This window comes from Alexandromys fortis, unplaced genomic scaffold (assembly GCF_014885135.2).
Source record: "Alexandromys fortis isolate MF-2015 unplaced genomic scaffold, M_Fortis_MF-2015_v1.1 scaffold_9, whole genome shotgun sequence".
Lineage (NCBI taxonomy): Eukaryota > Metazoa > Chordata > Mammalia > Rodentia > Cricetidae > Alexandromys > Alexandromys fortis.
This window is the reverse complement of record NW_026067892.1, coordinates 19,218,018-19,231,130: the sequence shown is the minus strand read 5'-3', so window position 1 is coordinate 19,231,130 and position 13,113 is coordinate 19,218,018. Positions and strand designations below refer to the sequence as shown.

General features: G+C 50.1%; 1 protein-coding gene across 1 annotated transcript; it reads left to right on the top strand.

Annotated features, from left to right (window-relative positions):
• Window positions 1–3,564: 3,564 nt before the first annotated feature.
• Nodal (nodal growth differentiation factor) lies at window positions 3,565–10,421 on the top strand. Its single transcript, XM_050140793.1, has 3 exons — window positions 3,565–4,718; window positions 7,783–8,498; window positions 9,189–10,421. Exons 1-3 carry the CDS (start codon window positions 4,523–4,525, stop codon window positions 9,339–9,341), a joined length of 1,065 nt encoding a protein of 354 aa, XP_049996750.1. The 5' UTR covers window positions 3,565–4,522; the 3' UTR covers window positions 9,342–10,421.
• Window positions 10,422–13,113: the final 2,692 nt, after the last annotated feature.

Below are 13,113 nucleotides of genomic sequence, written 5' to 3'. Positions count from 1 at the left end.
TGGCAGCTCACAACTGCCAGTGACTCCAATTCTGAGGGATTTTACCCAGTCTTCTGAACTCCAAAGGTCCCAGGCACACATATGGTACACAGATATACAAGCAGGCAAAACAACTATATTCATAAAATGAAAACAAATCTTAAAAACAAACAAAAAAAGTAATATATATAGTAGACATGTCTTTGACTCCCAAAGAATCATGTCTAGGTTAACAGGGTGTGAACTCATGGGATGACCAGATTTAATGATTTAAGGGGCCTAGAGCAATCCTAGTGCTCCAGTCAGGAGAGAGCCAGGACAGCTGTGAGAAAAGACTTTGCCCCCACCCCCCAGCAGCGGTGTGGCCTCTGAGGTTATCATTCAGGTCAGACTGTCTGGGGAAGTGAGAGAGTGTCACCCTCTGCCTCAGGAAACAACCCTGGGACTAACTAATGCCCCTAATTAAGGGAGGAGGGTGGCTTGACTGGCCTGTGTCCTGAAGAGCCTGCGAAGACCTGGGTCCTCCTCCCGAGGAGCAAGAGAATGTTGGAGATGGACGAGCTTTGTCAGACAGTCTAGGAGAAAGCCCAGATCCCCAGGCAGCTGGGGGCCAATACACACAAGAAATGAGCTCTGTCTGCAACCCAGGTCACATGAGGGCAAGACTTGGGAAGTCTAAGAAAAATGGTTTACTACAAGACATTTGCACAACTGTATTAGTCAGGGTTCTCTAGAGTCACAGAACTTATGGAATGAATCTCTCTCTTTCTTCATATATATCATCCCAATAAATTCCCACATATATATATTTGGGAATTTATTGAAATGGTTCAGAGGCTGCAGTCCAACAATGGCTAATGTGAATAGAAGTTCAAGAATCTAGTAGCTGCTCAATCCCATGAGGAGGCTGGGTGTCTCAATTGGAATGGGTGTACAGGCAAGGCAAGGGCAAGGCAAGCAGGTGAAGAAATAACCCTTCCTTCTTCCATGTCCTTCTACAGGCTTCCAGCTGAAGGTGTGGCCTGGATTAAAGGTGTATCTCTCAGCCTCAAAATCTAGATTACTAATCCCAGCACTAGGAAGGCAGAGGCAGGCAGATCTTTGTAAATTTGAGGCCAGCCTGGTCTACAGAGCAAGTGCCAGGACAGGCTCCAAAACTATACAGAGAAACCCTGCCTGGAAAAAAAAAAAAAAAAAGATCCGGATCACAAGTGTGCCCTCCACATTTCTGTATTACAGTTCATTCCAGATATATTAACCAAGTTGGCAGCCAAGAATAACCATCACAACAGTGTTTCTTTGGTTTTTGTTTGTTTGTGACACATGATCTCATTTATTTCATTTAGTTTAATTACTATGTAGCTGAGGCTAACCTCGAACTGAAAATTTTTCTGCCTCCAATCCCCAGGATTATAAATATTGCCTGCATTTTCTTTTCTTTTTATCCCCTATAACTTTCTTTTTCATGTGGCTGGCCATGGCAGTGCACAAACTTAGGAGGCAGCGGCAGGTAGAGCTCTGTGAGTTCAAGGCCAACCTGGTCTAGGTTGTGAGTTCCAGGACAGCCAGGACTACACAAAGAAACCCTGTCTTAAAAAAACCAGAGGGAGAGAGGTAGAGAGAAAGAGAGATTTATAAACAATTAAAAAAAAACATTTATTTTTACTTATTTATATATTTATGTGTTGTGCCATGGGAGAGGACAACCTTCAGGAGTCAAACTCCTTTCACTATATGAGTCACAGGGACTGAACTCAGGTCACCAGATTTGGTGGCAAATGCTTTTCCTCACTGGGCCATCTCACCTTCTCTTTCTTTTCCTTTTTTTTTTTAAATTTTAAGATTTATTTATTTATTATGTATACAGTGTTCTGTCTGTATGTATGCCTGTACACCAGAAGAAGATACCAGGTCTCATTATAGATGGTTGCAAGCCACCATGTGGTTGCTGGGAATTGAACTTAGGACCTCTGGAAGAGCAGCCAGGGCTCTTAACCGCCGAGTCAGCTCTCCAGTCCCCAGCAGCTTTTTTTCCTCCTTCTCCTCTTTGTCTTACCTCTCTTATGGGAAAGCACCAAGAGTTAAAACAGGGATGTGTGTGGCAGGTGACCTTCCTCTCCCGTTGGCTCACCCTTGTGTATCTTGGGGCCAGGACATCCCAGTCTCATGAGCTTCCATTTTGCCTTCCTGCCATGTCTTGGCCACGGGGTAGAAATGAAATCAATGAAAGTTAGCAGAATGCGCATTGCACATGCCTCTCAATAATTTGCCATTGTTACTATCATTAACTTCAACTCAGTTTGTTTGGTTTCTCTGTGTAGCTTTGGCTGCCCTGGAACTCACTCTGTAGACCAGGCTGCCCTCATACTCAGATCTGCCTTCCTCTCCCTCTCTGGTGCTGGGATTAAAGGTGTACACCACCACCACTTCCAACTCAGTTCTTACACTTCCTATGTGCCACACAGTGCAAGAAGCACAAAGGCCAAAAGCTTAACCATTAGGAGACGCTTCTAGCTGAAGGTAGAAAAGACCATAAAATCCAGACACAGCAAAATCTCACTGTGTAGCCTTGCCAGTGCTGCCTGCCTTTGGAGAAGGGTCTGTTGCCCAGGGAAGGAGCTCCTAACACCACCAAGTAACATTGCTCAAGAACAGCAATATCCAGCCAGAAGTATAATCCTTTCAAAGGAGTTTAGAGCCCTTCAAGCGCTTAGTTTTAAGTGCTTAGGCAGAGATCTCTCCAGCTGTTTTACTCGGGACACATCCAACAAACTGTTACCTGGCCACCCAGGTTTCCAAAACCTTCAGATAAGAACCACTGGGGGTGCTCGTTGAATATGCAGATCGCCGCGCCCTCTCTCTCTGAATTCTAATTCCGAGGTCCGGAGGGAAGTGTGGACGCCTGGGTTTAACAAACACCCTCAGGCAAGTCCAGACATGATGCTCCGTACCTTGGGTCTGAAGTTAGGGTTAGAAATGAAGCTCAGTGCCTATCGAGTTCAAGCGAGACTTCAGTCCCAGTACCACGTAAACCAGGGCACCTGTAAATGTAATCTGAGTACTTAGGAGGTGGAGGCAAGAGGATCAAATTTTGAGGTCATCCTCGGCTACAAAATGAGTTCAAGGCTAGCCTGGGCTACATGAAACCGCTTGGGGAAAAACAAAATGCCTGGGTCAGACAAATGATGTCGAGTGGGGAGGTCAGGAAAAGCCAGCGAATGTGCAGAGAGCATCAGGACCTGCGGCATCCTGCAACCCGAGCCTCGGTCCAGCTGGTTAGAACAAGATCAGGCAGGTCTGCTGGCCCCAGGGAGTCTCTGCCCCATCCTAACACCTGCTCACGTCCCAGCCTATGAAAGAGTGTGTAAAGTCCTCAGCACGTAGTAGGTGTTCAGTAAATGTTAGCCAGCTGCTAACGTGCTAGTTGGAAGCTTTAAAAGGTGGGGGTGGGGAGCAGCTAAGGAGAAAACCAGCAATAGCGGAGGAAAACACGGGGGCGGACGGGACATTGGGACAGGAATTTACATTTCTTTAAAAGGTAATTCTGATCCCGCCTTTCCTTTTGAGAACACAAAGCCTAGGATCTTTCCATTCCCAAGATTCTCTTCTTAATGACTCCATTCCTACGAATTCAGTCATTTGTGTGGTGTGGAAAAAAAGAGGTTCAGTCCTTAAGATAAATAATATAAATTACACTCCTCATGGATATGACATATTTATTCTGCGCAAACATATACACGACTGATTGAGAAAGCACAAGTCATTTAATTCCATCTTGGGCAGACAAGGTGAGATGGAGCAATGGTCTTAAGACCTCGCAGGGCGCCTTGCCACTGCTGGCAGGAGGTACAGCCAGCAGGCCCCAGGTTTTCCTTTCCTCTTCGAAAACTCCCCTAGCAAGCAGGGAAGAGCCTGTGTCACCACCCAAAACACCTGGATTAGCTGTAGCTGGGTCTTCCTCTGCTCCCCAGGAGGGCACTTTGGTATTTGAAACTGACATTTGTCACCAAGGGCCTTCCTCTGTTCTTGCAAATTCCCAGTACCCAGTACTTTCCAATGAAGGCTGTACCCCTGGCTGGCCTGGTGCTACCCAGAACAGAGCCCAGCCCCCCACCCCAGCACTCCCTACCTGCTTTCGGATGAACTAGAAGGAGAGGACCGCCAGGGGTCCAGAAAGAGGCAAGGTAAGGAAGCCATTGTTGTAATTCTGGGCTTGAAGCCAGGGCTCCAAAACACCTCCAGCTCAGCGAAGCACAATTCGTAGCAGGTAATAGACCGCTGTCTCAGAAGTAAGACTTTGCGAGGCAGAGGGGCAATGTGTGGAACAGCCCAGACCCAGTCTCTGTACTCAAGCCCCCCACCCCAATTTATCAGTCACATCTCATCACATCACACCTTCCTCCAGCAGGGGCTCCCCTGCCCTACCCTTCCAGGGGGTTATAGGTTCTTAAGGCCTCTCAGGAGGAAGGATGGGAGGGGGCGGGGCAGCGGTGGCTGAGATATAAGAGACCCAGTCGCTGTTTGCGGGTTCATCCAGCCCACCATGAGTGCCCACTGCCTCCCTATCCTTCTTGTCCATGCCTGGTGGGCCCTACTCCAGCCTCGCGCCGCGACGGTGGCCGCCTTTCCTCTGTGGACACGGGGGCAGCCCTCGTCACCGTCCCCTCTTGCTTACATGCTGAGCCTCTACCGAGACCCGCTGCCTCGGGCGGACATCATCCGCAGCCTCCAAGCGCAAGGTAGGCTGCTAGCCTGGCCTCGCCAGCACCCAAGGGCGCTGGCCCGGGAGGCGCGCGGTGACTGCGGCGGGACTGGGCACCAAGGGGTAGTTCAGGGTCTGGTCTTAACGATGTTTCCGCGTGAGCAGGCTCAGGGAACAGCGCTGGTGGCCGGGACGGAGAGGAACTCAGCCACCACCAGGGGCCACCATCTTTCGGGTTCTAGTTTAGGTGCTAGAGAGTAAGGGCGAGGCCCCGATCGCGCCACTGAGCATCTGGGAGCCTCAGTTTGCCTATCTGTAGTGTAGAAATCGTAGCACCTCCTTTGTAGACTTATGGAGAGGACTGGATGACAACACCACCCCGCCCCCAGAAAGGCTCTGCACGAACCAGATATACAATAGAATAGGTCGTTACTGAGTTTTAGCCCGGCTGCCGCAAATGCCACCTGGAACTAGGGCTTAAGGATCCGAAATTAGGGACCGGGTGCCGCAATTACAGAACTCCGGTAGCTCTCGTTGCTGGGCTGTGTCAGGTGTCCTGGGTGACCCCGGGCTCAGAACTTCCTTGGATCGAGGTGTGTGTATAGTTGACCCAGAGATCTAAGTGTTGCTCACCAGAGAAGATCGACAGGTGGGTGCCCAGGAGAAGGAGTCCAGACTCGGGACTCCTTTCCCGGGCGCAATCCACATCCCGTGGCCTGGACAGCTTGGCCAGCTCGCGCCTCTGTACTGCGGGGCCAGACGGCCCTCCGCGGGACCCGGACGCAATCCACATCTGCTAATCCGGTCTGACCCGTCGCCCGCCGGCCCTCGCGACCTGGAGGCGGAGTCCCTAGTCCCTGCCTGCAGCGTCTGGGGTGAGACTGCCGGTGACCCTCTCCTGAAGGGTCATCTGGGGGACTGCGGACTAGGACACCCTGGAGGGCGAGGCACTGGGGAATTGGTGGAGTGCTTGGCCCCTCCGCCTAGGGTGGGGCAGAGAAAGTTCTTGAAGGTTTATTTATGTACGTGATGGGACAGTCTGGGATTCAGGAAAACTGTTGGGGTCCATCCAGTTCTGTTCGCAGTCGCCCAAGTCTCACTTCTTCATTACTTTTGTAAATCGGGGGCTCTGCCTGGAGGGAGTCTGGGAGAGCGGCATTCCAGGTCACCCGACTTCCCTCTTGAGTCAGTGTGTAATCTGCCCCTTCTTAGTGGCAGTGGGGTCTGTCAGCTGGAATCTTAGTGTCTGTCACTGCCTCAGTGTTCAGTTCACTCATGTGCAAATGGGAGTACCGGTGGGGGGTGGGGTGGAGTGGGAAGACAGTTCCTGTAAAGCCTTGGCATGGGGGGGGGGGCAGAAAAGCAGAAAATGGCAACGGCCTTATGATAGCCTCTTACCTCCCTGGTTGAGGACAGGGACAAGCAAATGGCCTGAACAACTCTTTCCTTTAGAATTGGAGGTGGCTTAATGTGCTAATTATTCTTGCACACAAGTGGGTTTCGGGGTGGCCGTGAACCCCTTCCTCATCAGTATTCAGTATCAGCTGTTTAATGAGCTAGAGCTGCATCTGGGCATCTGGAGGACCCTCTATCCCAGGACACCCTGGGGGCAGCCCGAGAGGAAGCAGTTTCTTCCTGGCCTGCCTGAACACTGGTCATCAGTTTTTAGCGACTGTGTCTCCATGCAGCGCCTAGCTACCTGACTACCACATTCCTGAGCTTTGTATAGCACACAACATCCCTTCTTTCTATAAGAAGGCAACTGAGGCCCAGAGAAGGAAAACTGACCAATGACAAACTGGAACCACGACAGGGGAACTCCTCAAGTCATGGGGGACTCAGGCTGCTGCTCTTGACCATGAAGCAGGAACACCTGCCTCTGAGAGACCATTTGCAGATAGATATTTAGGATAAAACTTTGAGATCCCATACAGGCTGCTAGTATAGGGGGCCGGAGTGACTAGAGGAAACCACCTAGCTCCCAAGGGCAGCGGTGTCCCTAGGCAAGGGCTAGTAGTTATTGTATTCTGATGGTACTAATGGGGACAGAAAGTGGAAATTAACTGAGAAAGCAGGTAGAGATGGGCGGGGAGAAGCCGCCAGAGGCAGAAGCTGCAAATGTCTGTGGCCTAAACCCAAAGATGGTCTGGGGATGGTTAAAAAGCTAAGAGCTACCCAGAAAGGTCCCAGATCCCTGCCACCTCCAGGACTACTCAATATGCCCATCTTAGAGTCCTGGTTTTGTTTATCTCCAATGAAACAGACTCCGAAACAAACCGGAAACACCAGATAAGTGTAAAAAATTAAACCTCTTATTTCCTCATGTCCTTACATTCATTATTTTGTTCTCTTGTTTTTTTTTGTGATAGGGTTGTTTCATGTAGTTGCCTCTGGCCTCCAATTTGCTATGTCCCCAAAGCTAGCCTTTAATTCCTAATCCTCCTGTTCTTAAGTGTCCCAAGTGCTGGGATTATCAGCATGTGCCACCACACATGGCTGTAATGCAAAGAAGAGGAAACAGGCTTTGTCTCCTACTATAGCTGGGCTAGCCACAAACCCACAGCTATTCGAGTACTGGGATTACAAACCTGCACCACGCCCAGATTATGCAGTGCTGGAGACTGAATTCGGGTCTTTGTACTTTGTAGGCAAGAAGAGCTGGACCAACTGAGCTACATCCTCAGCCCTTTGGTTACTTTTCAAAAAGAGTCTTACACAAGGCCTCCATTTTCCTTCATCTCTGAAATGGGACTATGAGAACACACACACACACATATATTTATACACGTGCGTATATATACACATGCACACATATATACATACATATACACATGTGTATACACACACACACATATGGCAGCTTAACATATTACTTGAGAGACTGAGACAGAATGATGGCCCAGAGTTCCAGGCAAGTCTAGGATAAATATCAGGTTCCAGTTCTGCCTGAGTTAGTATAAAAAGCCAAAATAAATAAGATGGACTCGATATTAAAAACCAATGGGGATGGGCAAGGGCAAGAGATGGGTGACAGGCAGCCGACCCAGCTGGTGGCTGACAGAAAGACCTCTTACCCTGTCTCCTCCCGACTTCTCCCCTAGATATGGAAGTGAGTGGGCAGAACTGGACCTTGGCTTTCGACTTCTCCTTTCTGAGCCAAGAAGAGGACCTGGCATGGGCGGAGCTCCGGTTGCAGTTGCCCCGCCCTATGGACCTCCCCACTGAGGGCCCACTCACCATTCAAATTTTCCACCAGGCCAAGCTGGGCCCAGAGCAGGAGCCAGCGGACTGCTTGGAGCGAGTACGGATGGAAGAGTTCACTGTCACTCCGTCTCAGGTCACTTTTTCCTCGGGCAACACTGTCCTGGAGGTCACCAGGCCACTCTCCAAGTGGCTGAAGAACCCCAGGGCACTGGAGAAGCAGGTGTCCAGTCTGAAAGGAAAGTGCTGGCATCAGCCCCGCACCCCGCCGGTCACCACCACCAGCGACAATGTGCTCATGCTGTACTCCAACCGGCCTCAGGAGCAGAGGCAGCTGGGCGGCGCCACTTTGCTCTGGGAAGCCGAAAGCTCCTGGCGGGCCCAGGAGGGACAGCTGTCTGGAGAGAGGGGCCGATGGGGCAGAAGGCACCGCAGACATCACATGCCAGACAGAAGCCAACTGTGTAGGAGGGTCAAGTTCCAGGTGGACTTCAACCTGATTGGCTGGGGTTCCTGGATCATCTACCCCAAACAGTACAACGCCTACCGCTGTGAGGGCGAGTGCCCTAACCCTGTGGGGGAGGAGTTTCACCCTACCAACCACGCCTATATCCAGGTACGTTACCTGGAATGGAACAGGCTGCTAGACATGGGATGGGGCTTAAAGTCTGCGATGAGATAACTGGGTTTGGTCATTCAAGCATTTCCATGTTTGCTCCTATGAGGATGTAGATTGTTACAGCACTGAGTCCTGTTCTGTGGGGTTACCCTGGGAGCTCTCTCTCTCTCTCTCTCTCTACACACACACACACACACACACACACACACACACACACACACACACACACACACACCAGGCCAGCCCCAAACATGGCCCAGGATTCACTCCCCTGGTGCTGGGGTTACAGCACCACTACGCCCAGTAATTACAATATTGGGGCTCAAATCCAGGACCTCAAACATGCTGGGCAAGCACTCTACCAACTAAGCTGCATCCCCAGCTTCTCCTTGTTCCTTTAATTAGGTGATGGGAACAGAACACAGGATCTCTGCTCCTCTGACATTCTGGGAAAGGACATTCAAATGGACTTTAGGACTGGATGAGTCTTCCTCCTCCCGCTCATTGCTTGTCTGACATTAATCTTCTCCAAAGTCTGTCTATTTCAAGGCCAACAGACTATTTCACAGACATGGGGGTTCATGAATTGGTTGTACGTGAAGCATCCTATTGTTTATGAAGATAATTTTTCACTTTAGCCAGAATTACTAATTCTGCCTCTCCCTCCTTCTCCTTCCTCCCTTTCAGAGCTTGCTGAAACGCTACCAGCCCCACCGGGTCCCTTCCACGTGCTGTGCCCCTGTGAAGACCAAGCCACTGAGCATGCTCTACGTGGACAATGGCAGAGTGCTCCTGGAACACCATAAGGACATGATTGTGGAGGAATGTGGGTGCCTCTGACAGAGCCAGGGCAAGTGCTGAATCTGCTTGCCCTCCACAATGCTGGTAAACTCCAGGGAGACGCATAGTGTCCATCCAGGGAGCAGAAACGGAAGAAGGGCTCTGCCTGCCAGAGCTGAAGAGGAAGTCCTGCCCCCTGTGCTTACAGGGCTCTTAGACCTGCCAGGCCAGAGGCCTGTGGGGAGGCAGGAATAGAGAAACCTTTCAGGGGTTGGCTGGGCTCCCTGGAAATAGGGGTTATGAACTTCACGAGTGCTCTTTAACCTCTGAAGCCCTAGAAATGGTGTGCAAAGGCTGAGGTATATATGTATTTATTTTTTTTTTGAGGCTATCCGTAGCTTTCCTGTATTCTTAAAAGTGGCTGTGACCCGCTGTCCCTCCCTAAAGATCAGTATAATTGTATTAGATTAAAACTAGCCATTTGGCTCTCCCTGATTCAAGCTGGGCTAGGGGAACCCCCACAACTTTCTAGCTGGCTGGCGCTAACAGGCTGGCCTTCCTCAGGGGCTCCATGATCTCTGCTAATGAGTTGCCTAAACAATAAAGCCACTGTCCAGTTCTCGCAGGGCCAGCTGTGCCTTTGACCAGAGAGGTGGGCACTTATCCAAGAGGGACTGGCCATGGTGGACAACAGAAGCCAGAGCTGTCAGACGTCTGCTTGGCAGACATAACCCAAGTCTATTAAAAGTCAGTGAGAAATCACCCCAGGCTCTCAAGGTGTGTTTTGGGGTTCTGAGGTTCCAAACCAGCAGGGCATGGGGCTGCGGTCATAGATTTTGCAGAGAGGCTGTGTGATGTGTGTGAAAAAAGTGGCAGAGCCTGACTGGTTTGTAGGAAGTACCTCTAAGGGCTAGGGAATGATTATGATTCCGTGACAGCTACTTACTTAGTATATGAAGGACCCTGGGTTAAACCCCAGCACAAAAAGCTGGGCCTATTGGTGCACACCTTTAATTAACAGCACTTGGAAGGCAGAGCTGGTCTTTATGGTGAGTTCTAGGACAGTCAGAGCTACACAGTGAGACCCGTCTCGAAATAAACAAAACGAAGCATTTGAAAGGGAGGGCCATGGATCTTTGTCCTCTGGGCCTTCTCCCACTTTTGAGATTTTAAACCTTAAAGCAAAAGACCTGCTAAGCCCTGTTGAAACCACTTTCGGGGGGGGGGGCATGACTAGCTCCTGATTCTGCATGGCAGCAGAAAAGAAGGAAACTCAGATACCTAAAGAAAGTTCTATTACAACTTCCCTCCCCACAAAAAACAAACACCAAAACCTTTAATTCCAGCACTGGGGAGGCAGAGACAGGCGGATATCTGAGTTCAAGGCCAGCCCTGGTCTACAAAGCAGTTCCAGGACAGCCAGGGCTACACATAGAATTCCTGGGCGGGGGGGTGGAGGCAAGTTCCATCACTAAGGTATCTGCTTGTTCTTTTGGCTGGGGGATGGAGCTGCTTTGGGGGTGTGCAGATCTGCAGGAGCTCTTCCTCCTAGGATGCCCATCCCCTTTGCTCCAGCCTTGGCTGAATCAAGGCAGTGAGACTGGTCCAAGCAGGGACTGGGTTGGCTACAACCTAGCCTGGGCTTGACAAAGGTGACTCTGCAGCAGAGCTGGGTCGAAGAAGCTCTGAGCTGAGCAGTTCAGTCATCAGGGTTCCGCGTTGAGGTTTGAGTCAGGGTCTCCCTTTAGCTCTGACCGGCTTCAAACTCAAGGCAATTCTTCCGATTCTCAAATGCTGGGATTACTCATCTCTACCACCATGCCGAGCCAAATTTTACTTTTGAAACGTTATGGGATCCACTTGTTCCAAGGGCTTTCCTGAATGCTACCCCAGAAGGCCTTTATGGATATCCCAGCAGTGCTGAGAGATGCAGGGCACCTGGATGGGATCTAGAGGACTAGGCTAACCTAGCTTAGACCAAAGGCTTGATCCTCAAGACTCAGCCCACTATCAACAGCTGAAGTGAAGTGGCCTCTCGGGGGCTTTAGGAAGCAGGTGCCTGCAGTTCTTTCACAGCCAGAACTTCAGCAGGGCTGAAGGCCAAGCTATTTGTGACTCCAGCTTGTGTTGGCTGTTCTGTGAACTTGGGATGAAGTTCCCTAGTGACAAGGTATTGCCTATGTCAAGTTGGGGATGGAGGCACAAAGTGATTAACTACATGTGTTGATTTTGCTCATCATGTAGCTGCAAAACCACTGGCTGGCTGCGGGTCTTGCTAGAAAGTTGTGGGGTACCAGTGTCTAACAACTGCTCCAGATCTGGTCCATGCATTGGCAGGATGCCTTGAACATCCCAAAGGACTCCAACAACTGTCCTATCCAAATGTAGGACTTTTATAGATATTTGCTCTCGAGGCAAAGGTCTGGTGTTCTGCAAGTGTAAGCAGTGCCAAGGGCAGAAACAATAGCTCACACACACACACACAGAGTGCAGGTGGGTCTGGCAGTAGCAGAGACAAGACGATACAGAGTTGAGGGGCGCAGAGCTGTGACCTTCTGCACCATAACTTGAGTTTATCTCCATGTTAAGAACCCTTTTAGCCAGGCAATGGTGGTGCAAGCTGTTTTTAATTCCAGCACTTGGCAGGCAGAGGCAGGTGGATCTCCGTGACTTTAAGGCCAGACTGGTCTACAAAATGAGTTCCAGGACAGGCTCCAAAGCTGCAGAGAAACCCTGTCTGGAAAAACAAAAGAATCCTTTTACAGCAGGAAGACCCCATTCCTCCATCTCCAGTAGAGGCTCTGCAGGTTATCCCAGTTCCGAGTTCCCTTTAGTCCTAGCTTTATACAGTTCTGTCTGCTCTAACCCACATCTGCACAGAGGGTCTCAGTATAGCCCATGCAGTCTAGATGGAGTACAGATGTGTACCAATTGAGTTCTCCAAGAACTGGCTGTACCAGCACTAGGCAGATTCTCCTGATCGTACAACCATTTCTTTACCCTGATAGAACCAGAGGTTGAGAGATCTAAGGCCCAGCACCAAACCTCTACTCTATGACACTGTCTTGACACCTGTCCACAGCCACCAAGACAAGAAAGCCAAGCCAGGCTCATGCAGCACAGCCTAGAATGGCTCTTGCCTGTGGGTCGAATACCAGATACGTGTATCAGATACTCAATTCATAGCAGCAGTAAAATTACCATTATAAAATAGCGATGAAAATTATTTTATGGTTTGGGGCGGGGTCACCACAATATGAAGAACTGTGTTAAAGGGTCACAGCATTAGGAAGGTTGAACCACTGGTCTAGAGCAAGATACATATGCCAGGGTGGGCTTCTCAGAGCAGGGAGAGGCCATTAAGTTCCTGTGCTCACACTCATAGGACCAGAATGACAGTGATCCACTAGGGAGACAGAAAGCAGCAGGTCTCTTAGGCCTGGCTTCTCCAGCAGAGCACACCAGACACTGTTCTGGTGTATGGGTGTGTATGTGGGCCAGGCTGGTCGCCAACTTTTAGCAATCTTTCTGCCTCAGCTTCCTGAGCAGTGGGGTTTCAGGTGCAAACCCTGTGTGGCATCTGACCCCAAATAAACAAGGAATGAAAAGAAAGAAAAAGGCAACCTGGGTGGTGGCCACACACACCTTTAATCCCAGGACTGGAGAGGCAGAGGTAGGCAGATCTCTGAATGAGGCCAGCCTGATCTACAGAGCAAGTTCCAGAACAGCCAGAGCTGTTACAGAGAACCTATCTCGAAAAACAAATAAATAAAATCAATATACCAAGAGGCTAAGTGTGGTGATACAAGCCTTTAAACCTAGCACTTGAGAG